Source organism: Hypanus sabinus, chromosome 17 (genome assembly GCF_030144855.1).
Source record: "Hypanus sabinus isolate sHypSab1 chromosome 17, sHypSab1.hap1, whole genome shotgun sequence".
Classification (NCBI taxonomy): domain Eukaryota; kingdom Metazoa; phylum Chordata; class Chondrichthyes; order Myliobatiformes; family Dasyatidae; genus Hypanus; species Hypanus sabinus.
Window position 1 is genome coordinate 6,536,311 of NC_082722.1, and position 26,348 is coordinate 6,562,658.

A 26,348-nucleotide genomic window follows, 5' to 3' on the forward strand; every position below is an offset into this window, starting at 1 on the left:
ATTCTTGCCACCCACCACTGCAGATGCTGCTCGACACACTGAGCCCCTCCAGCAGATTGTTGGTGCTTCAAGTTCCAGCATCTGCAGCCTATTGTATCTCTGTGTTAGCTTTCAGTGATGTACGTATCCTGGTACTTTTCACCAAAGCTTCCCAGTCTCTCACAATTTGAAAAAAGAACCACTGATTTGTCTTCTTTTCCCCTAGAAAGGAGGACCACATTTTTTTACATCTGCTTCATCTTCATTTCAGATGTAGGAAGTTGGGCACCATGGTAGCGCGGCAGTTATGTGACCCTCTTACAGCTTAGGGCATCAGAATTTGGAGTTCAATACCTGCATACTGTGTAAGGAGTTTGCATGTCCTCCCATTGGACATTTGGGTTTCCTCTGGGTCTGCTGATTTCCTCCCGCAGTCCAAAGACGTACCAGTTAGGAGGTTAATTACTCTTTGTAAGTTGTGATTAGGCTAGGGTTAAATAGGTGGGTTGCTGGTTGGGCTGGAATAGCCTGTTCCGCGTTCTATCTCTAAATAAGTAAGTAAACAAATATATTTACCTGATGTTGTTAAGTGCCAGCTCATTGCGTGCAGCTCCAAAGGGAATCATCAATGATTCCCACTTAGGACTACTACAGCTGAAATCCTGTCACAACCATGGGCACTTCATAAGCAGCATCACTTTAAGACATTTAAAAATCTATCGATAATCTTTGTATACTACCCCACTATTTTTGTCTCTTTTTATACGACTTATTTAATTTAATTTATATATATATTTCTATTGTAATTTGTAGTTTTTAAAATTATGTATTGTACTGTCCTGCTGTCACAAAACATCAAATTTTATGACATATGGCAATGATATGAAACTTGATTCTGAGTGATTCTAACTAAATCCCCCTGAAGCCACTGGTCATTTGTTCTCTCTCTCCCTCTCCCCCTCTCTCTCTCTCTCTCTCTCTCTCTCTCTCTCTCTCTCTCCTCCCCCCTCTCTCTCTCTCTCTCCTCCCCCCCCTCTCTCTCTCTCTCTCTCTCTCTCTCTCTCTCTCTCTCTCTCCTCCCCCCCCTCTTCCTCTCCCTCTCCCCCCCTCTTTTTGGTTCTTTGATCTTATCTTCTAACAGTTAATTTCCATTTTACCTCCTTCCTTTCAAAAATAAAATTTTATGCTTCATGTATTAGTATCCCTGTGTCCTTTGCATGTTAAGCCATTATTTAACATCCTTATAGAAACATAGAAAACCTACAGCCCAATACAGGCCCTTTGGCCCACAAAGTTGTGCCGGACATGTACTTACCTTAGAAATTACTAGGCTTACCCATAGCCCTCTATTTTACTAAGCTCCACGTACCTGTCCAAAAGTCTCTTAAAAGACCCTATCGTATCCGCCTCCACCACCGTTGCCGGCAGCCCATTCCACACACTCACCACTCTGAGTAAAACACTTACCCTGACATCTCCTCTGTACCTTCTCCCCAGCACCTTAAACTCGTGCATTTCAGCCTTGTTTACTTTTGCACTGATACTTTCTCCTTATAAATTTAATTGATGTTGAATTTGCTTTACTATCTCTTATAAAGTTGTTCTATTACAGCAACAATAATAAAACTTGAGGAAGCATCAGGAAAACTTTTAAAGTAGGCTTACATATTTACACTATATAAATAAACACAAGAGATTTTGCAGATGCTGGAAATCCAGAGCAACACACACTAGATACTGGAGGAACTCAGCAGGTCAGGCAGCATCTACAGAGAGGCACAGACAGTCAGTGTTTCAGGCTGAGACCCTTCATCAGGACCAAAGCATTTCAGTTTTGTTTAAACGACTTCTTGCAGAACACTGCTATTTTCTATCATCCTTCATTGAGCTATAATTATTCTTTCATTTGATGTTAATCTTCAAAACTAGGCATTAACTGAAATTAAAATGAATTAATGAGCTCACTGATGTATTGCAAGATCTGCAATCTGAAATTAAAGCTGAGCCTTCACACAGCACTGATATCATTAATTAGATTGTAGGGTTGAGTTAAATCAACCTATCAATCTTGTTTATCAAGTAACGTTATTTGTAGCATTTTTTCATTAAGTATTATATCAGGAAATGGTGTAAAGTGTTTGTATCAGGATCATCTACAATATGTCAAAGTAATAAAACCTTTATTGGCTGTACGGGTAAAGGTAATCAGGGATGAATGAAGACTGAACAATGTCTAAATTATGTGGAAGTTCAGACTGATGAAGAACCAGGTTTAGTACTGGACTAATTTTAGCTCCAGTTGAATTAATCAAGTGCAGCTGTTAATAACCATCACAGCTGAAGGACCAGGGTATGAAAACTGTTGAGAACAGCGGATTACAGAGAAGTTGGAGGAATTGGGGAGAAGGGTCACTTAGGGCAGATGAAAGCACATAAACTCAGTGGCCACTTTATTAAGTACAGCTGTGCACCTTGTTAATGCAACTATCTAATCAGCCAATCATGACAGCACTCAATACATGGAAGCATGCAGACATGGTCAAGAGGTTCAGCTGTTGTTCAGACCAAACATCAGAATGGGAAAGAAATGAGATCCAATTGTCTTTGACTGTTGGTGCCAGATGGGGTGGTTTGAGTATCTCAGAAACTGCTGATCTCCTGGGATTTTCATGCACAACAGCCTCTAGCATTTACAGAGAATGGTGCAAAAATAAAAAATCCAGTGAGTGGCAGTTCTGTGAGCAAAAACTCTTGGAGAGGAGAATGGCCAGACTGGTTAAAGCTGACAAAAATGTGACAATAACTCCTATAACCACACATTGCAATACTGCTGTGCAGAAGAGCATCTCTCAACACATCGATCCTCAAAGTGGATGGGCAACAGTGGCAGAAGACTATGAACTTATTAGGTACCTAATAAAGTGGTCACTGAGTGCTCAAGCACAACATGTGGACAGGTAACAATTGAACACATACTTACCAATCTAGGATCTCAGCTGCCACCACGTTCATTTAATTTCTCAGGATGTGGATGGCACAGGGTGGCCAGCTTTAATTGATCAACTCTACACTGACTGCTCATTTCAATGGATGCTGCCCGACCTGCTGAGTTCATCCAGCTTGCGTGTACGTGTTTATTTGACCATGCATCTGCAGTGTACTTTGTGTTTATTGATCAACTCTAATGGTCCTTCAGAAGTTGGAAGGGTACTCTCTTACTCCATAGGTCAATGGGATTAGGCAGACTGATAGTTCAACACATGGCTTACTTCTGCTCCTCTATATTTATGGCCTTATGGTCCCTAATGGTACTGAAATGCTTCATTGTTGCCAAAGGTGCACTCATCCAGACAGGAGTATTCCATTACCCATTATAGTAAAGTTAAAAAAGCATCTGTAAATCATGATAATATAAAAAAAACCAGGTCTACAGATCAAAATAAAAAGCTATACCGCAGCTTCATAAGTTAAAGCCTAAAACGGAATGGCATCTTCTCTCCAAAAGTTCTTCCACATAACACATAGTTCAAGTTGGACTAGAAGAGCGATATTCTTCAACGAATTTCTTCGCTTCTTCCGGAGTATTAAAGAAACGCTGACTGTTGTCGCTCAACGTAATTCTGAGATTCGCTGGATATCTTAAAGCTTGTTTAAGTCCAATCGAATGAACCTCCGCCATCACCGGTTTAAAGTATTATAGTATAAAGTATAAGGAGTATTCCATTACCCATAAGTCATAGGAGCAGAATTAGGCCATTTGGCCCATCGGGTCTATTCCACCATTCCATCACGGCTGACTTATTGTCCCTTTCTTCCCCATTCTCTTGCCTTCTTCCTATAATCTTTGGTGCCCTCATTAATCAAGAACCTATCAACCTCTGCTGTAAATATACCTAGTGACTTGGCCTCTACAGCATCTGTGGCAATGAATTCCACAGGTTCACCACCTTCGGCATTTTTACTCGTTCCATGTAGGTGATGAGTTTTGAAGTGTCAGAGGTGAGCTGCAAGATACACAGCTTCTGACCAGCCCTTGTGTTATTGATATAGTTGGTGCAGTCAGGTTTCTTGTCAGTGGCAATTCTCAGGATCTTGGTGGCAGGAGAATTGGTCACTATCTGGCACTTTTAGAGGATAGTTACTTGCCAAATTGCCTGAACACTTCCCAAATTTTGTTGTATGTTGGGGTGGGTCACTTTATGTTTTGAGGGTTCCAACTGGGGAAAGAAACATTTGTGTAACTATCGGTGAGTTTCCCCATCACTGACCGTATCACGCAGGAAGGTCATTGATGAGGTAGCTGAAGATAGTTAGGTCTAGAATACTGTCTAAGGGAACTACTGCAGTGAATACTGGGATTGAGATGATTGACCTGCAATCACCATGAACTTGATGTAAGGCATGGCTGCGACGATAGAAGTGTTTTCCCACTGATTCCAGTTTTTTCATGGCTGCTTCACGCCACATTTGGTCAGATGCTTTGATGTCAAGGGCATTCATTCTCATTTGGCTCTTTAGCTTGTGTTTGACTGGGCCTACAACGAGGTCTAGATCGAAGCAATTGTGGTGAATCGCAAAATGTGTGTCGTGCAGTTGATTGATAAATGATATCTAATATTACAGTCGGTGTCATTTTTCTGTGATTGTGTTCATTCTGCATTTTAAAACAGGACATACTTTGGCAATTTTCCACTCTGTTGAATGGATGCCAATATTGCAACTGCACAGAACAGTTTGGTAAGAGTTGTAGTTAGTTCTGGAGTGCTAGTCTTTGACAGTGCAGCCAAGATGATACCTGGTTCCATCGCCTTTGCTCTACGGTGCTGACAGCCATTTCACAGGAAAGTAATCAAACTGCCTGAAGACTGGCTTCTCTGATGCCGACGATCTAGGGAGAAAGCTGTGATGATCATCCAGCTGGCACTGCCAGAGCATTGTGGCAGCAGCCTCATCTTTACTGTTGACATGCTGGGCTCTGGCATCACTGAGGATGAGGATGTTTGTGGGCCTTCTCTTCCTGTTAGCTATTTAATTGCTCACTAGTAGGTGTGCAGAGGTTTGGTCTGATCCACGGGCTGTGAGGTCATTTCACACTGCTTTTATTGTTTACCATGCTCCCATTGCAGAACCACTCTGGAGCTGAACCCTGAGCGGGGGGTTGATAGCAGAGATACAGTTGGAGATGCGCAGAACCATGAAATTACAAGTGCTGGTAGTGTATACATGCTGATGGTCGACAGCACATCGGCTGCGAGCCTAGCACAATATTAGTGCCGTATGACACAATGGACAGTGACCTTGTTTTGGGTCCTGAACGTTCCGGAGCTGCCAGAGAAAGCTGTAGGAAGTTGTAGAAGTGAACATAATTACAATGTTTAAAAGCCAACTGGGCAGGTACACAGTTATAAAAGGATTTACAAGGATTTGGGTCAAATGGAGGCAAATGGGACTAGCTTGGATAGACACATGGATGAGTTAGCATAAAGGGCCTGTTTCTGAGCTGTCTAATGAATTGACTCTAACTCTTGTCTCCATAAGGACAATCTGGTGGTCACTTCCCACCACCTCATATGTTGTTTCTTCTCATCCGGCAGAAGATACAAATATCTGAAAGCTCCTCATGCTTTCCTGGTGTATATGATAAATTAACTCTTCTGGGGCCTACAGCTGGCTACGGGTATTGATTTTAACCAACATTTCAATGACAAACTCTGCCATCTTCATCATGAATGATGCCTGGGCATGTCTGGTCCTGGGCATCATCCCTGATGACGATGGCAGAGTTTGTCATCAAAACATTGGTTAAAATCAATACCTGTACCCAGCTGAAAGCCCAATAAGAACCTATTCATTTGAAATCATGTTCCACCATGCTCAAGGGCAGCTTCTATACCACTGCCGTAAGACTATTGCATGGTCCTGTAGTCTGATAAACTTGACTCTGGACCTCACACCTACTCCGCTATGACCTGGCACCTCACTGTCTACCTCGGGGGTCGGCAACCCGCGGCTCCGGAGCCACATGTGGCTCTTTTACGTCTGTGCTGCGGCTCCCTGTTGCTTTGGGAAATAATTGGTTGTGGCGACCCTTTTCCTGGCACATCCGAACCGACTCACAATAAGATAGCCTACGGGGGTTTGCGAGCACAGAGCTTTGGAGCCTCTGCGCCATGGGGGGGGGGGGGGCAGGTTGAGGGAGGCTTAAAAGTGAGGCTGAAGATTTCGAATAAAGTTTTTTTCCTTCGACTGCAGTTACCGACTCCGTGTCGTAATTTTAGCGCTGCGTGTAGCACACCGCTACATGGTCAGTATTTAATTAATATGTATTTTATGTTAGTTTGTTAGTTTTTGAAATGTAAATCTAAATTTGAAGATTATGGTGATCTTGTACAATCTAAATAAGACGTTGTGGCGACGCATTTCCTGACACATCCGAACCGGCTCACAATTAGCCAGCGTTCAGGCTAAGGGAGATAGCCTACGGGGGTTTGTGAGTACGTGTCTTTTGCAGCATCCGCGCCCATGGGGGGCGGGTTGAGGGAGGCTTAAAAGCAAGGCTGTTTAGTTCGAATAAAGCTATCTTTGACTGCAGTTTACTGACTGCGTGTAGCAACCGCTACAACGTGTTTTTATCGCTGGCTGTCCAGAGGGGAGGTGCTGAAACGCTTTGTCGCGCGTCTGGAAGAAGTGAAAACTTTCCTGGGCAGCAAAGGGCTCAACTTTCCTGAGCTGGAACAGCCAGAGTGGCTGGAAAAGCTACACTTCATGGTAGACATGACAGCGCACCTGAACACGCTGAACACAGCTCTTCAGGGGAAAGGACGTACAGCCCTGCACATGTTGGAGGATGTTTTGCATTCGAGCGCAAGTTGACGTTGCTTGCCAGAGATTTACAGAAAGGCACATTGTCTCACTTGCCCAATTTGAGAGAGTTCAAACAATGTCACGACATGATAAATTCGGAGTATTTACATTCTGCAATCATCGCAATGCAAACATCGTTTGGGAAACGCTTCTGTGAGTTCAGAGAGGAAAAAAACACATTATCCTTCCCGGTCACTCCCCTAAGCATCGATCCATCCCTACTGAATACGACTGCATTGTCAGGTGTGAGTCAACCTGAAGAAGTATGATAAATATTTTAATTGCGTATTATTTTACGTATATTCATATGTTTTCATTGTTCAGTGAAATAGTCCTTTTATTTTTCAGGTTGACAGCTGGCTGACGTTATTTTTGGTTTGCTGCTGGCGGCAAATTTAAGTTTGGCGTTTTTCATAAATACAAGAAGGACTCAAATAGACGTTGAGTATTTTACTTAAAAGTAACCTTCAACCCAACGTCTTTTTTTCGGAGTTCAAAATGTTTTTGTTGCATGCAGAAATGTAATTTCGTTTTCTCTGCAGGAGTTCATCAATTTCATAAATGCAACACATTATAGTTTATTTATACATAGCATAAAGGCAAAACAAAACGTTGTATGCAGTGTTATTTCATTTTAAATGTCAAACGGGTTTTGCGGCTCCCAGTGTTTTCTTTTCTGTGGGAAACGGGTCCAAGTGGCTCTTTCAGTGGTAAAGGTTGCTGACCCCTGGTCTACCTACCTATACTGCAGCTTCTCTGTAACACTTTATTCTGAATTCTCATTGTTTTACCTCTGACTGTGTCTATTGAATTGATCTGTATGAATGGTATGCAGCACACATTTCCATTGTACCTTGGTGTATGTGACAATAATAAACCAGCTTACCAATTTACCAGTGTTATCAGATGTATCTGATACAAATGGACTGGTGAGGCATGAGGCAGTCCAAATGCTACCTGACCCAGTTTTGGCGACTGAGAGTGATGATTGAATTCCTCTGGTAGCTGAGCTCAGAGCACGCCCAGGGATTGTGGTGAAAGAATTCTGACACAATCCTGTGAGTACAGTTTGGACACTAGATGCCTTGCAATTCCCATACCAGACAATGATACAGCTGGTAAGGACATTCTCAATGATGCCCCTGTAAGGGGGTGAGATTGGAGAGGAGCCTTGCCTGCTTCAATCTCCTCAGTAAGTCGAGATGCTGCTGTGCTTTCCTGACTCAGAGGTGGTGTTGAGGGACCAGGTAAAATCATCCATTATCTGCACTCTGAGAAACTTGGTGCTCCTAACACTGTCCGTGCAGGAGCTGTGTATGTGCAGTGAGGAGTGGTCAACCTGCACCTTCTTAAATTGTACTCACAGGATTGTGTCCACAGTCGGTTTGTTGGTCTTATCCACGTTCAGACTCAAGTTGTTGTTCCTCACCAGTATTTTCAATTATCTAGTTAATTTTCATAAGAATTACCTCTCCCACTTTGCAACACGAATATATTTTAAATTTATAATCTCAGTTATTCAATTTCATCATACTCAAATCTACACTTCAGGCCCATTCTTAATTACTGAAATGCACAGTTACATCATTTTGAGAGGAGTGTCCAGTTTATCTTTATCTTTGCTATTTAGTGTGATGGATTCCTCCATTATATTTCTACGTTTGAAATTTAAACTTTAAAGTTCTCTGACATTTGTGGAGGTTTTTCTGTACTTGCCTCCTCTATTCTTTGTAATTTCCTCCAGTCTCCAAGGTCTCTGCATACCTCATGTCCTGTGTGCTTGCATATTCCCCACCTCCTCCAACCCATCATTAGTGGGCGTTTCTTCAGGCTCAGAAATTATCTCCAGAAGCCTCTTCCCTGCATCTACACTACTTTGAAAATATTGAACTTAGAACATTATAGCACATTACAGGCCCTTCAGCCCACGATGTGCTGACCTTTTAACCTACTCTAAGATCAATCTAACACTTCCCTCCCACATCGCCCTCCAGTTTTCTATCAACCAAGAATTTCTTAAATAACCTTAATGTCACCACCCTTGACTGGTTTTTCCACACACCCACCACTCTCTACGTAAAAGGACTTGCCACTAACACCCCCCCACCTTATACTTTCATAAAAAACCTACAGCACAATACAGGCCCTTTGGCCCACAAAGCTGAAGTTTTCTCCAGTTACTTTGAAATTATGCCCCTTCGTATTAATCATTTCTTTTCTGGAGAAATGTCTCTGGCTATCCTCCTGATCTATGCCTCTTAACATTTTGTACACTTCCATCAAGTCACCTCTCATCCGTCTTCACTCCAAAAGGAAATGCCCTAGCACACTCAACATTAAGACATGTTCTGTAATCAAAGCCTGGCAAATCTCCTCTGCATCCTTGCTAAAGTGTCCACATCCTTTTATAATGGGGTAACCAGAACTGAGGATAGTTTTCCAAGTGTGGTTAACAGAGTTACAACATTACCATATAACCATATAACAATCACAGCATGGAAACAGGCCATCTCGGCCCTCCTAGTCCGTGCCGAACTCTTAATCTCACCTAGTCCCACCTACCCGCACTCAGCCCATAACCCTCCACTCCTTTCCTGTCCATATACCTATCCAATTTTACCTTAAATGACACAACTGAACTGGCCTCTACTACTTCTACAGGAAGCTCATTCCACACAGCTATCACTCTCTGAGTAAAGAAATACCCCCTCGTGTTTCCCTCAAACTTCTGCCCCCGAACTCTCAAATCATGTCCTCTAGTTTGAATCTCTCCTACTCTCAATGGAAACAGCCTATTCACGTCAACTCTATCTATCCCTCTCAAAATTTTAAATACCTCGATCAAATCCCCCCTCAACCTTCTACGTTCCAATGAATAGAGACTTAACTTGTTCAACTTTTCTCTGTAACTTAAGTGCTGAAACCCAGGTAACATCCTAGTAAATCGTCTCTGCACTCTCTCTAATTTATTGATATCTTTCCTATAATTCGGTGACCAGAACTGCACACAATATTCCAAATTTGGCCTTACCAATGCCTTGTACAATTTTAACATTACATCCCAACTTCTGTACTCAATGCTTTGATTTATAAAGGCCAGCGTTCCAAAAGCCTTCTTCACCACCCTATCTACATGAGACTCCACCTTCAGGGAACTATGCACTGTTATTCCTAGATCTTTCTGTTCCTCTGCATTCCTCAATGTCCTACCATTTACCCTGTATGTTCTATTTGGATTATTCCTGCCAAAATGTAGAACCTCACACTTCTCAGCATTAAACTCCATCTGCCAACGTTCAGCCCATTCTTCTAACCGGCATAAATCTCCCTGCAAGTTTTGAAAACCCACCTCATTATCCACAACACCTCCTACCTTAGTATCATTGGCATACTTACTAATCCAATTTACCACCCCATCATCCAGATCATTTATTACCTTGCAGCCCCTGAGCTCAGTTTCGTGACTAATGAAGGCCAACACAACATACGCCTTCTTAACAATCTTATCAATATGAGTGGTAACTTTGAGGGATCTATGGACATGGGCCCTCTGTTCCTCCACACTGGAAAGGTAAGGCTCTTCTGAGTCACTGGCAAAGTGCTAGCAGAAACCTGTGCTGCTCTTCCTGCTGAACCCAACAATCACAGCCCATTGGTGTTTAAAAAGGAGCTTGGCTCCATATACTAAAAGTTTCTATTTATACTGCAGGAAGCCAAAGATGATGTTTTTTTCAGGTATTATTTTGATGTCATTAAAACCTGACTGGATAAATTCAGTAACGTTGACCCTACCTTTATGCTGCATTCAGGGATGCAACATAAAATAACAGATGGTCTTCATCAACCACAAATTGAGACTGATGCTTCCATACATTGCATATCTGCCATTGGCAGAAAGAGAGCAATTTATTGCTAATCCACTCTAATTAGACTATCTAAATAGTTAAGGCAATGAGGTGAAAAGATATTGGTGCATCACAATGACAGTTGTGCCCTGAGATTAGGGTTCATTCAAAGACTATTCTCGGTGCCAGTGTATTAACTACTGATGCTGGAGGCAGTCAAAGGGTCAGGCAGCATCTCAAAGTTAAAGAGTTCAAAGTACATTCATTATCAAAGTATTCCCCCTCTTCAAGTCAGTATTTAGTAGATGCACCTTTGGGAGTAATTACAGCCTTGAGTCTGTGTGGATAGGTCTCTATCAGCTTTGCACATCTGGACACTGCAATTTTTCCCCATTCTTCTTTACAAAACTGCCTAAACTCTGTCAGATTACACGGGGATAATGAATGAACAGCCCCTTTTAAATCCAGCCACAAATTCTCATTTGGATTGAAGTCTGGACTCTGATTTGGCATTAACTTTGTTGTTAAGCCATTCCTGTGTAGCTTTGACTTTGTGCTTAGATCATTGTCTTGCTGGAAAACAAACTTTCCCACAAATCGCAGTTCTCTTTGCAGACTGCATCGGGTTTTCCTCCAGGATTTCCCTGTATTTTGCTGCATTCATTTTGCCCTCTACTTTCTCAAGCCTTCCAGGGCCTGCTGCAGTGAAGCATCCCCACAGCACGATGCAGCCACCACCACGCTTCACAGTAGGGATGGTGTCTTTTTGATGATGTGTGGAATTGGCTTATGCCAAACTTGGCATTTACTTTGAAGGCCAAAAAGCTCAATTTTGGTTTCATCAGACCACACAACTTCCTTCCAGCTGCCTTCAGAGTCTCCCACACACCTTCTGACAAACTCAAGCTGAGGTTTCATGTGAGTTTTTTTTCAACAGTTACTTTCCCTTTGCCACTCTCTCATAAAGCTGTGATTGGTGAAACAATAGTTGTTGCAATATTCCAAATTTGGCCTTACCAATGCCTTGTACAACTTTAGCATTACATCCCAACTTCTGTACTCAATGCTTTGATTTATAAAGGCCAGCATTCCAAAAGCCCTCTTCACCACCCTATCTACATGAGACTCCACTTTCAGGGAACTATGCACAGTTATTCCTAGATCTCTCTGTTCCTCTGCATTCCTCAATGCCCTACCATTTACTCTGTATGTTCTATTTGGATTATTCCTGCCAAAATGTAGAACCTCACACTTCTCAGCATTAAACTCCATCTGCCAACGTTCAGCCCATTCTTCTAACCGGCATAAATCTCCCTGCAAGCTTTGAAAATCCACCTCATTATCCACAACACCTCCTACCTTAGTATCATCGGCATACTTACTAATCCAATTTACCACCCCATCATCCAGATCATTTATGTATATTACAAACAACATTGGGCCCAAAACAGATCCCTGAGGCACCCTGCTGGTCACCGACCTCCATCCCGATAAACAATTATCCACCACTACTCTCTGGTATCTCCCATCTAGCCACTGTTGAATCCATTTTATTACTCCAGCATTAATACCTAACAACTGAACCTTCTTAACCAACCTTCCATATGGAACTTTGTCAAAGGCTTTGCTGAAGTCCATATAGACTACATCCACTGCCTTACCCTCGTCAACATTCCTCGTAACTTCTTCAAAAAATTCAATAAGGTTTGTCAAACATGACCTTCCATGCACAAATCCATGCTGGCTACTTCTAATCAGATCCCGTCTATCCAGATAATTATAAATACTATCTCTAAGAATACTTTCCATTAATTTACCCACCACTGATGTCAAACTGACAGGTCTATAATTGCTAGGCTTCCTTCTAGAACCCTTTTTAAACAATGGAACCACATGAGCAATACGCCAATCCTCCGGCACAATCCCCTTTCTAATGACATATTAAAGATCTCCATCAGAGCTCCTGCTATTTCTACACAAACTTCCCTCAAGGTCCTGGGGAATATCCTGTCAGGACCCGGAGATTTATCCACTTTTAAATTTCTTAAAAGCACCAGTACCTCCACCTCTTTAATTGTCATAGGTTCCATAACTTCCTTACTTGTTTCCCACACCTTAGACAATTCAATATCCTTCTCCTTAGTGAATACCGAAGAGAAGAAATCATTCAAAATCTCTCCCATCTCCTTCGGTTCCACACATAGCTGACCACTCTGATTCTCTAAGGGGCCAATTTTATCCCTCACTATCCTCTTGCTTTTAATATAACTGTAGAAACCTTTCTGTAGAAACTGTAGAAAACTGTAGAAACATTTTGAGGGATTCTTGCGTATTTCAAATAGCTTGTGATCTGACTCACTGTGATCTTTCCCAGAAATTCCACATTAATGAAAAACCTGTCTTGGCCTTTCTTTGATTTCTGCGTCATGTTGCACAGTTATGTTTAAAAAGAAGATAGATGTCAGCCAATTACTATTGGTTCCTAGAAATTACATTAGATCAAGCCATCTCTTTTAATTATTAGTTGAGGGATATATCCTGCACTGAATTGTCATCCAAATCCATGGCCCTCTAGCTTAAAAGAGTGATTGCTACCAGCTAGTCTGCTTTAACAGCCTGCCAGTGCCTTCAGGAGCAATGGGGAAAAGTGTTTAAAATAATCTTTTGCTAACTGTGTTGTTTGCCACAGTTCAGACTTCCACCGAGGCACTTGCAATGCCATTGGATAAGGCTCTGGAGAGGTATCAGAACAGGCTGTGTTTCTTTGGCTATACCATTATTCTTTATTGTCATCAAACAATTGATACTAGAGCATACATACATCACAGTGATGATTGTTTCTGCGCTTCGCGCTCCCAGAAGTATAAATCGAAGTAAATATAATAAAAATTCAAATTAGAAATCATCATTAGAAAATAGAAAAGGGGAAGTAAGGTAGTGCAAGTCAGGTCCGGATATTTGGAAGGTACGGCCCAGATCCGGGTCAGGATCCATTCAGCAGTCTTATCACAGTTGGAAAGAAGCTGTTCCCAAATCTGGCCGTACGAATCTTCAAGCTCCTGAACTTTCTCCCGGAGGGAAGAGGGACAAAAAGTGTGTTGGCTGGGTGGGTCATGTCCTTGATTATCCTGGCAGCACTGCTCCGACAGCGTGCGGTGTAAAGTGAGTCCAAGGATGGAAGATTGGTTTGTGTGATGTGCTGGGCTATGTTCACGATCTTCTGCAGCTTCTTCCGGTCTTGGACAGGACAACTTCCATACCAGGTTGTGATGCACCCTGGAAGAATGCTTTCTACGGTGCATCTATAAAAATTAGTGAGGGTTTTAGGGGACAGGCCAAATTTCTTCAGCTTTCTCAGGAAGTAAAGGCGCTAGTGAGCCTTCTTGGCAGTGGACTCTGCTTGGTTAGACCAAGTCAGGGCATTTGTGATATTCACCCCGAGGAACTTAAAGCTTTTGACCTGTTCCACAGTTATTCCATCTGTTATTCCATTGGCTCCCCTATTCCCAACACCCACTACCCACCATCCCTCCCTTCTCTGGTTCCTCTCTTCATCAGCACCCCTTGTTGCCTCCATCGATCACCTCCCAGCCTCGTTGCTATCTCCCCCCTTCTCTCCCCCATGATTACATCTGCCACCTCCTGCCCCACCACTCCCTCACATCACCTCATTCCGGCCATCTCCCCTGCATCTTTCTGCCCAGGTGAAACATCTGGGCCTGAAACATCGACTGTCCATTTTTCTCCATGAATACTGACTGACTTCCTTCAGCAGCCTGTTATTTTTGCTTAGGTTCTCCAATGTGAAGTGGTTCAGAAATCCAGACAGACACCCTGGCACCTGGCTCACTCACTAGTTCAGAAAGTGGTGCAAGGATCATGAGAAGGGGCAGGTTAGGCAGCCAAAGCAAAGGAACTGGAATGTGGGTTGGGCGAGAGGATCCAACTCTTGGGTCACGTGATGGTCGGAGCCAAGGGTCAAGAATTGGGGGAAATGTGGAGCGGAGCTAGGGTTAGGGGTGCTGGTGGTGGTGGCATCCGTTAGTCTCGCGAGACCGTGGACTACAGGCCTGGGCAGGGTTGTATGGAAGACCGGCAGTTGCCCAAGCTGCAAGTCTCCCCTCTCCACGACACCAGTGTTGTCCAAGGGAAGGGCAAGGGCCGATACAGCTTGGCACCGGTGTCGTCGCAGGAGTTGCTGGAACAAGTTTGAAGGCAACCTTAGGGACTCCAGCTGCTGATTTGTCCTCAGGGTTCACTCCCGAAGCCTTTCCCATGAGTGGGTATGGCCGCAAGGCAGCGGAGGTTTGAAATCACAGTTTTTCCTCTCTTAGATGAACTGCCTTCCCAGGCTGATGAGCTCCATCTAACAGAGGTGCTACTCACTTTAAAATCACTGGGTTCACTGGAAATTTTATTTTGTTACTGTGCAAAGTGTGGAAAATGTGTGTTGGGACATTATTTAGAATGATAGCTAATAGTCTGAAAGATCTGCTAGTCTGGCTCTACCAAAATCCCGAGGGTGCAGGATTATCAGTGTTTCACCGTAGTCAGAAAGCGAGAGGCCATGGGGCTTAAGGTCCTTCATGGCAAAGACAAAATCCTTCAGTCCTCCTCCCTATCTCATTCACTGAAACTATGGTGGGGGGAGGAGTTCTAAAATATTGGGCAAAGTCTCTCACTGTGCTGCTGGTTTAAATCACCCTAATTCAAAAATCAATTGAGATGGTTTACTGCTCTGCAGGGTTGTTATCACGCTCGGTCCTGTCACACTATCTGGGATTTGTAGTGTGGAGTCTGTAACTGGGTCAGTAGTGTCAATCTGGATCTTGACAGGAGACTGCTGGAGGGAGCTCTCTTGGAATTGATGCCAGCAAGGTTATTAACTGCGCTGCCCTGTTACCAGCAGACCTTGGGCCAGTTGCAGGTGCCTTCGCGGGACACGGGGGGATGTGGTCATCTCTGTGTGTTGATATTATTATTCTGTTGTGGCCCCTTGAATTTGTTCAGGGAAGTACTAGCAGGAGTTATTCTTGTGTTTCTGCCTTTATACACAGTAATCCTGAATGCTTTCCTTAAATTATTGTTATTGTATACTGTAATCAAATAAGGTGGCACGGTTCAAAATTGAAGGTAAATTCATTATTAAAGTACCAATATGTCACCATATAACACCTTGAGATTCATTTTCTTACAGTCATTTACAAGAAAATAATAGAATTTATGAAAAACCATAAATAACGAATATTGACAAACAACCAATGAACAAAATAAGACAGATAATAAAAAAGTAAGTAAATAACATTGAGAACATGACTTGTATGTAGAGTCCTTGAATGTGAGTCTGTAGGTTGTGGAACCAGTTCAGCATTGAAATGTGAGAAGTTCAGGAACCTGATAGTTTAGGGGTAAAACTGTTCCTGGAACTGGTTCTGTGCATCTTAAATCTCCTGTATCTCCTACTTGATAGCAGTAGTGAAAAGAGTGGGGGTCCTTAATTATGGACATTGTAGCAGTCCTCCATGTAAATGTGCTTACTGATAAGGAGGACTCGGCCTGGATTGGACTGGGTGATAGCTTGGCAGTCAGTGCCGTCGCTCAGCAATGATCATGGATGAAGGTTTGATTAAAATCACAGACAGGAGAAAATCTGACAATGCTGGAAATCCAAGCAACACACACAAAATGCTGGAGGAACTCAGCAGGCCAGGCAGCAGCTATGGAAAAGAGTACAGTCGATGTTTCAGGCCGAGACCCTTCAGCAGGACTGGAGAAAAAAAGATGAATAGATTTAAAAGTGGGGGAGGGGGGAGAGAAACATGAGGTGATAGGTGAAACTGAGAGGGGGAGGGATGGCGTTCAGAGCTGGGAAGCTGATCGGTGAAAGAGATACGGGGCTGGAGAAGGGGGAATCTAACATGAGAGGACAGCAGGACATGGAAGAAAGAAAAGGGGGAGGAGCATCAGAGGGAGGTGATGGGCAGGCAAGGAGATGAGGTGAGGAGGGAAAAGGGAGTGGGGAATGGTGAAGGAGGAGTGGCGTTACCAGAAATTTGAGAAATCGATGTTCATGCCATCGGGTTGGAGGCTGTCCAGGTGTTGTTCCTCCAACCTGAGTATGGCCTCATTGCCACAGTGGAGGAGGCCTTGGATAGACATACTGTATAGGAATAGGAATGGGAAGTGGAATTAAAATGTGTGGCCACTGGGAGATCCCACTTTTTCTGGTGGACAGAGTGTAGGTGCTCAGCAAAGCGGTGTCCCAATCTACGCCGGGACTCACCGATACACAGGAAGCCACAACAGGAGCACTGGACACAGTATATGAGCCCAACAGACTCACAGGTGAAGTGTTGCCTCACCTGGAAGGACTGTTTGTGGCTCTGAATAGTCATGAGGGAGGAGATATAGGGGCAGGTGTGGCACTTGCACGGGTAAGTGCCGGGGGGAGATCGGTGGGGAGGGACGAACGGACAAGGGAGTCGTGTAGAGAGCGATCTCTGCAAAAAGCAGTAAGTGGAGGGGAGGAAAGGGGTGCTTGGTGGTGGGATCCCGTCGGAAGTGCCAGGAGGGAGATCGGTGGGGAGGGACGAACGGACAAGGGAGTCGTGTAGAGAGCGATCTCTGCAAAAAGCAGTAAGTGGAGGGGAGGAAAGGGGTGCTTGGTGGTGGGATCCCGTCGGAAGTGCCAGGAGGGAGATCGGTGGGGAGGGACGAACGGACAAGGGAGTTGTGTAGAGAGCGATCTCTGCAAAAAGCAGTAAGTGGAGGGGAGGAAAGGGGTGCTTGGTGGTGGGATCCCGTCGGAAGAAACAGAGTTGAAGAGAAACGCGGAGGCTGGTGGGGTGGTAGGTGAGGACAAGAGGAACCTATCCCTGGTAGGGTGGCGGGAGGATTGGGTGACAGCAGATGTGTGTAAAATGGAAGAGATGCGGTTGAGGGCAGCATTGATGGTGGAAGAAGGGAAGCCCCTTGATTTCTTCAGCACCTGATGGCATGAACGTCGACTTCTCGAATGCCTGGTAATGCCCCTCCCCTTTCTCCATTCCCCATCCTCTTTTCCCTCTATCTCCCTACCTGCCCCTCACCTCCCTCTGGTGCTCCTCCCCCCCCCTTTTCTTTCTTCCATGGCCTTCTGCCCTCTTATATTAGACTCCCCCTTCTCCAGCCCTGTGTCTTTTTCACTGATCAACTTCCCAGCTCTTTACTTCAGCCCTCCCTGCTCCCAGTTTCACCAGTCATCTTGTGTTCCTCTCTCCCCTCCTCCCACCTTTTAAATCTACTTCTCAGCTTTTTTTTCCAGACCTGCTGAAGGGTCTCGGCCCGGTGTCGACTGTACTCTTCTCCATCGATGCTGCCTGGCCTGCTGAGCTTTGTGTGTGTTGATTCCTGCAGTTCTTCTGTAATGAATTTATCTGTTGTCCCTGTAACCAAGTGGGTTTCGTCTGGGTGCTCTAGTTCCCTCCCACACCCTAAAGGAATGCATTAAGGGTTAATGAGTGTGGGCATGCTATGTTGATGCCAGAAGCGTAACGTCCAGCACGATTCTTACTGGTTTGATTTGATGTAAACAACACATTTCACTGTGTGCTTTGTTGTGACAAATAAAACTAAGCTATGCTGATCTAGTTTCTGGAGGCTTTGCTAGTGTGAAGGAGCACATGAAACATCCGACAGAAAAGGAACGGGATAACGGCCAGTCACACTGTTTCTCCACGTTGGTCATGATCCTGGGCAGTCCTTGACTGCTCTGCTTCAATCTGTAGAATGAGATCTCTCTCATCCACAGGAGATGCGATCCAGGACCTCATAATTTGTCACACACAAAGATGGTATTTCCACTTGCGTTCTGCCGGAGTAGCCACATCACTGGAGGTAGCAGCGTGGTGGTTGGGAGAATGGCCCTGGGAATCCACAGCATTAGTCCCGATTCTCTGAAACCTATCTGGCCAAATGTGAGCTGACTGCTACCTTCCTTAGGAAGCAGTGGTACAGATGTACTCTGAGGTCATCAGTGTCCATCACTATGACACAGTAATATCATCACCCCACTCTGACTGACTTCTGAAGAACATAACCCTCGAGTGAGCTCTACAACAGGTGGCAGTGACCAGTGTAGGGAGAAACCTATTTGATCTTGACCTCACCTTCCAATCTATTTCAGATAAAGTCACAGGCCTTTCAGCCCAATGAGTCCCTGCTGACCATCCTTTTGAGTTTAACTGGCAGAGTAACCATCGCACAATCCTCATGGTGACAAATGGTTACGGTTTCGGCCTGAAACGTTGTCACTACCTCCTCCCATAGATGCAGTCTGGCCTGCTGAGTTCTGCCAGCATTTTGTGTTTTTACTTTTTTTATATATTCAGGGCATTGTCCATTGTGTTGTGACCATTACCATTAGAGGAGATACAATAGTTCTAGCAGCTCAAAGCACGGTATTCGTAAATGGAGCAGCGACAGCACCCAATGGCCTGGCACAAGCCACTGCCGACGAAACGGGGGCCAGCCCTATTTCAATGGAAGTGTGTGAGAAGGAGAAGCTAAAACTGAGGGAGCAATATGTGACTACATGCTATTGAAATAGCGGAATTCAACGGATAGATCTAAACAGTTACATCACTGACTAGTAAGGAGGCTTCAGTGCACAAGAGAGGCTGCGGAGCCACCTCCATTACAGGCACAACCCTTCCTACCACCGAGCACATCGTCAGGAGGTGATGCTTCAAGAAGGTGCCTTCCGTCACTGAGAAGCCTCACCATCCATGTTCTCTTCTCATTACTACCAGAAGTACAGGAAACCTGAAGAGCCACACTCAATGTTTCAGAAACAGCTTCTTTCCCCTCTTCCCACCAGTCGTCATAAGATTTCTGAATGGTTCATACTGAGATTTACTGTATAGAAACTGATTAATATTAATCAATTTTTAAACAGATCTTCTAAAATTGGTTCATTTATTTTAATTTACATAATTCTGTTGTACTTTTATTAATGAATAACAATGAATCCACATAAATCAGCTGCAGAACTCATAATTTTTCCTAAATTGTCCGTAGTTTATTGTTGCTAATTAGTGATAACCTCTGCCCAGAATTACCATGGCACATGGGTTTATCAGATGATCATCTCCAATTTGGGCACACACTCTCAGAAAATGTTTGCCACCCCTAGAACAGATTCACTGCGGACTTGCTGCATCATTGTGTTAAACTGTTAAAAGCAGCTTTAGGCCCTCTACATTCATGAGGAAACTCTAAAGTTGCTTACAGTTATGTGGTTAAATATCAGTCAATCTGGAGACAACTGTTGATATTTTCGCAAAAAAATTTTGGATGCTTGACTTTCTGACCAGGAGACCACAGTCTATGCGGACTGGAGTTAAAGTCTCCTCCTCACGGATAATCAATGTAGAAGCACCTCAAGGACGTGTGCTTAGACGCACCTCAAGGACGTGTGCTTAGACCATTGCTCTACTCTCTCGACACCATCAACTAGGCACAGCTCAAAGGTATTCTATAAATTTGCTGGCAGAATTTCAGATGGTGACAAGGCAATGCCTCAAAAAGGCGGCATCCATCATTAAGGACATCACCCAGGACCTGCCCTCTTCTCATTGCTACCATCAAGGAGGATGTACAAGAGCCTGACGACACACACTCGACGTTTCACGAACAGCTTCTTCTCCTCTGCCATCAGATTTCTGAGCAGACAATGAATCCAGGAACACACCTCACTATTTGTTCCTTTCTTTTTGTACTGCTTATTCAATTTTATTTTTTTTTATAACATGGAACACAGTGCAGTAGAGACCTTTCAGTCCATCATGCTATGCTCACCTTTTACCCTTCCCTAAGATCAATGTAACCCTTCCTTCCTACGTTGCCCTCCATTTTTCTATCATCCATATGGGCATCTAAGAGCTTCTTAAATGCCTCTGTATCTCACCCCACCCTGGCAGGACCTTCCATGCACCCACCAATCTCTCTGCAAAGAACTTTCCTCTGTACTTTTCTCCAGTCACCTTCTTGTATCAGCCAACTCCACCCTGGGAAAAAGCCTTTGGTTATTCACTCCATATGCCTGTTGTCATCTTGTACACCTCTAACAAGTCACCTTTCTTTCTCCTTTGCTCCAAAGAGAAAACATGCCCTCTATTCCAGGCAACATCCTGGTAAATCACTTCTGCATCCTCCCTAAACCTTCCACATCCTTCGTATAATGAGGTGACCAAAACTGAACACAATATTCTGAGTGTGGTGTAACCAGTGTTTGAGTTTTTTTATATATTGCCCATTGCTTTTATTGAGGATTTTGCCTGAGGACTTTAGCTCTCTCAATAGTTTGATCTTAGATCAATAGTATTTCAATTCTGCATTGTGTTTGGATTTTGCAGTCTGAAAATGCACCGTGCATTGAACTTCCCAGCACTTGTCAGTCCTGTACAGTCAATTGCATTGTGGACTACTTCTCCTTGGTTCCTAACAGTGTCTTCAGAGCAGTTTCTTTTAAGCTTTGTTGCAAGAGGCTGCCTGTGCACATGCAAGAGATTGCTTGATAACATGGTTTTGCATTCTATGAATATATTGATATTATGAGCTGACTGAATACAGTAAGAGCTCATTAGAGACGAGTATCCTAATGTTAAACCTGAAACTGTCTAGTAATCTGATGTGAGTTTTGTTGACAGTTTAAAAGCACAGTGACTCACATTTATGAATTAGAGGGTAAATTATTCCACAATGTCTCATTATCCTGTGACTGCTCAACTTTGGACTTATGATCTTCGCAAGCAAATACAGGCCCTAAGTTGACTGTGATGCTTTCCACAGGGATTGTAGTAAAAATCCGTATCTTGTCTCGTACAATTCATACAAGTTCCACTGAAAGAATACTCTGGTGTTTGTGGTAACTTCTCAAGGGATTGGGAGCATGTGCGATAAGAACAACAGTGTTTCACCATAGATTCCATCATCGAGAACATCCTCACCACAATTATTACTGGTGCAACATCCTGTCACGATATACAAAAACTACAGTGAACTGTCAGGTCAGCAGGAAAGGTCCTTGGCTGCAGTGCACCATCACTCCAGGGCAAAGCAGCAAGCAAACTGCCTTTTCCAAAAGCTCTCTTCTAAAAAATGCTGTAGGGCTATTAAAACAAAACCTTCATGTCATCTTAAAAGTCTCTTCCCTCAGGCAGTTCATCTGATTAATCATTCTATTGCCCCCATCACTGCACTCAAACCGCTTCTTATCATGCTGTTTACATTGTAAATACATGCTGGTAATTATGTAGGTTTTATTCCATTTCTGCACTTTACTTTCTAAGTTTATCATTTAGATAATTCTTTATGATTGAATGTTGTTTTGTTGCAGGTTGGGCACTGACCAACACACCACAGCAGATTCTAATACATGTAAATGTAAAGTTCTAACAGTGCATCATTTCTTTGTTCCAGGTTGTGACCTCTGATGTACTGCAGACAGCACGACTACTAATCCTCCACATGGTGAGTTATTAGAACATAGAACGTGGACGAATAAACTCTTCTCAGGCTTCCAGCCAGGTACAAGTATTGATTTTAACCAATGTTTCGATGACGGACTCCACCATCTTCATCATGGATGATCCTTAGGCATACCTCCATCGTCTGTCCTCCTGATTGGTTAGTCCTCAACCAATCTGGTTTCTCCTGTCTGATTTTTGTTTACAATCAAATTCCGGTTCTTACTTAGACCGAGATCATTGTCTTTGTTAAAATTCTTGTTCTCTAGTCTTATTTCAACAGCTTCCTTCACCAGGCGGTCCCAAAAATAGAACACAGAATAGTACAATACATGAACAGGCCCTTAAATTAACCAATTTAACCAGTTAAATTAGTAATCAAATGACCAATCAACTAATCTTTTCTGACTGTACAATGTCCATACCTTTCATTTTCCTCACATTCATGTGTCTATCAAAATGCTTCTTAAAATTGCTGAATGAATCTGCCTCTACCCCTACCCCTGGCAGAGCATTCCAGGTACCCACTACTCTCTGTGTAAAAAAACTTCCCCTCACATCTCATTTGAAATTAACCCCCCCCCCCACCTTAAATGCATGTCCTCTAGTATTAGACATTACAACTCTGGGAAAAGGGCATTAAATGTCTATCTATGCCTCACATAATCTTATAAACCTCTATCAGATCTCTCTTAAGCCTCCACTGCTCAAGAGAAAACGACCCAGGTTTGTCCAACCTCTCGTTATAGCACATACCCTCTAAACCAGGCTTCATGCTAGTAAACCACGTCTGCACTGTCTCCAAAGCCTCAGCATCCTTCCTGCAATAGGGCAACCAGAACGGTACACAATACTCCAATTACGGTCTAACTGTCTAGAGTTCTATAAAGCTCAAGTGCAACTTCACTTTTAATCATTATTCAACCATACACATGTACACACCAAACAATACAGTGTTCCACAGCCAAGGTGCTAATCACAGTACCAACATGCACACACAGCACATAATGCCATGGTCCCGATCATTAAATTCCCTATCTTGTTCCTAATTTTCTTTGATTATGCCATGATCCCGATTGTTAATTTCCCTAATTGCTTCCAATTCTCTTTAATGATGTCACTCCTGGTTTCCATCAAAGACTCAGTACATGAATCCCTACGTCACAAGCACTAGTTGCCAGTTTGTTGGTCCATTTTTCTGTGAGTAAACTCTGTTTCCTGACCGCTTAGAACCATTTGTTCTAAGATTAGCTCGTTTCAAGGTTTACCTACGAGACTCGGTTTCTCTGAGTCACGGGTTTCCATGTCAAGTCTCTGAGTCAAAGCTCCGTGTCAGGGCTCCATGTCAAGATCCCTCCTGCTTGCTGTTCAGCATTTATGCCAGTGTAAAACATCCAAACTCAATCTCCGTGCCTGTGCCCTGCTCTTGGGTTCGCTTCAGTCGCTCTTTGCAACACATAACATATATAGTTATAGAAGAAAAACATACTGTCACAAAAAAATAGCTCAAGTCCTTGAATGTCATGGCCTGTTGATTGATGGTGCATGAGATGTTGTCCTGGAGCCATGTTTCTGTAAGAACAAGCACACAACAGTTCCTCATCGTGTGCTAGTGTGGCCACAGATGAATGCAATCCAGCTTGTCTTCCACTGAAGACAGCACAGATGTGAGGGGCCAGCCCCAGCCCAGCATGGATTCCAACACACTCGATGCACCTCTGCTGTCTCCCACACCACTTCCAATGTCTCTCCTCTGGGCGGCTGCAACAGGCAACCAGGCATGAGAGCCTAGAGTGTGCATCAACCAAAACCACACAATGAACCAGTGAAGCAGACTTGCGGTATTTTACATTAGCAACTGGGTCTTGTGATCAAGAAAGACACCCAAGACAATCCTTTGCACTGTCTGTTGGACAGTGCACTGGCTTCGACATGTTGTTCTTCCCTGGGTGGCTGTAGTAGGCGGTACACAGCAAGCTCATATCGAGTTTTATCCAGTAACTCGCTAGTGGGGTCAAACCTGCAGCATTTGGTGTTATTGTTACGAATGTGGAGCAACTCTGATGGGCCGAAGGGTGCAAAGTCGCCCCCTCCTTTTTGAGAATCGCAAGATCGCTATTATTTCGGGTCTGAGACCCAGGAAATGAGAGAGATACACATCATGTCAATAATGAGAGAGCGAGACACAGGATCGCAGCAAAGGCAGTTGCCATAGACAACGCAGAAAACACAAGGTAGGGGGAATGCCTCCTAACAAAAGCGGAACGGAACCACTAACTACTGCTATTGGCTCTTGGAGACGGAATTGTGTATTGAGTACTGTACTATTCATTGAAACCCCTCAGGGGACAACCAGAGTGGTCTGGTTGAGGGATTGCGTCATCCCAACCTGATTGACATCTGAGACCCCGTGAGTGAGGATAAAAGAGGGTCTGGGGAACAACCCTTAGACACACCAGGAGAAATGCTAGAAATCCCATGACAGCGTTTTATAGCGAAAGCCGGTGGGAGCTCGTGTGTGTCCTCCCTTGCCTGGGTGGCGGGCTCATCACGGAAGAACGGTTTAGCTAAAGGAGAGGTCACACTTGAACGGCCAGAACAACGAGACACCGACGGATCGAAATCATAAAGGAAGGTTGGCAAAACCCGTAGTGGTAACTGTTCCCATTCTCCTATCTCTCTCTCTCTCCAACAATTGCAACACAGCAATAAACAAACGACGGCAGCCTGTGTGAACTGAAACGAACTGTATATTTTCATTGCACAATTTATTATCCCCTAGACAACAATTGAGCTTATTTCTTATTGATTATTATTATACCTGCTCTTTTAGGTTTAGTATTGATGACGTATATTAACTGTATATTTGTATTGATGTTATTTTTGTGTATTTTTACTAATAAATACTGTTAAAAATAGTATCATCCGAGTCCAACGGACGTCTCTATCTTTGCTGGTAAGTAACCCAGTTACGGGGTTCGTAACATTACTAACCAGCAGTGTTTTGCAATAGTAAGAAAGACATAAAGGATAAACAATTACACCATTGGTTGGATCTGGAGAGGCCGTTACAACCAAGCACTCCACTATCTTACCAGAACTGTCTACTAGCAAAATAACTTCCTGACATTTGAACTCAATGGTTTGACTAATCAAGGCAAGCCTGCCATATGCTTTTTAACCTTATTATCAACCTGTTTAGCCACTTTCATGGAGCTATGAATTTGGGACCTCAAGATCCCTATGCTCATCGAATGGTCTTGCCCTTATCAGTGTACTGTCTCTTTTCATTTGACCTGCCAAGGTACAACACCACATATTTGGCCAGGTTAAACTCCATCTGCCGTTTACTCATTCATATGTGGAGCTGATCTACATCCCACTGTATTCTTTCTATTCTTCTATATTATCCACAACACCAACAGTCCTCATACCATCGGTAGACCTACTAACCCACCCACCTACTTTTTCATCCAAGTCATGAGTAGTAGAGGTCCCAGGGCTCCCTGGAACCCTTTCTCCCTTTCTCCTGTGGCCCACTCACTGCTCCTATCAGATTTCTTCTTCTCCAGCTCTTTACCTTTCCCACCCACCTATCACCTTCTAGTTAGTCCTACATCCCCTCCCTCCACCTTTTTACCCTGGTGTCTTCCCCCTTCCTTTCCAGTCCTGAAGAAGGGTCTCGGCCCAAAACATCAACTGCTTATTCATTTCATTAGATGCTTCCTGACCTTGACTGGTGTGTGTCGCAGTGGTCCCAGTACATCCCTGAGAACGCTACTAACCACAGACCTGCAGCTAGCATAAGTCCCTATGGCCACTGATCTCTCTCTTCCACAGGCAAGCCATTTCTGAATCCAAACAGCCCATTCACCATGGACCCCTTGCACCTTAGTCTTCAGGATGACCCTCCCTTGAGACCTTGTCAAAATCCTTACTAAAAGTCTATGTAGACAACATCTCAGCTCTGCTCTCATCACCCACCCTTGCCACCTTGTCGAAAAACACAAATCAGTTAGTAAGCCATGACTGGTCCGAAACAAAGCCATGCTGCATCTCCCTAATTGGCCATGGTTTTCCAAATGCTCATAAATCCTATCCCCCAAGATCTCTCTCCGGTAACTTCCCTACCACTGATGTGAGACTCACCAGT

General features: G+C 43.7%; 1 protein-coding gene across 2 annotated transcripts in view; it reads left to right on the forward strand.

The window, feature by feature from the left end:
* LOC132406671 (L-fucose kinase) overlaps positions 1-26,348 on the forward strand; it is a 359,123-nt gene that overhangs the window by 185,816 nt on the left and 146,959 nt on the right. For both annotated transcript variants that reach the window (XR_009516220.1, XM_059992500.1), the window contains exon 4: positions 22,149-22,199. Coding sequence is in view for 1 of the 2 variants with exons in the window: in XM_059992500.1 (XP_059848483.1) it covers positions 22,149-22,199 (51 nt within the window). In the remaining variant the exon portion in view is untranslated. The remainder of the gene's footprint in view (positions 1-22,148; positions 22,200-26,348) is intronic.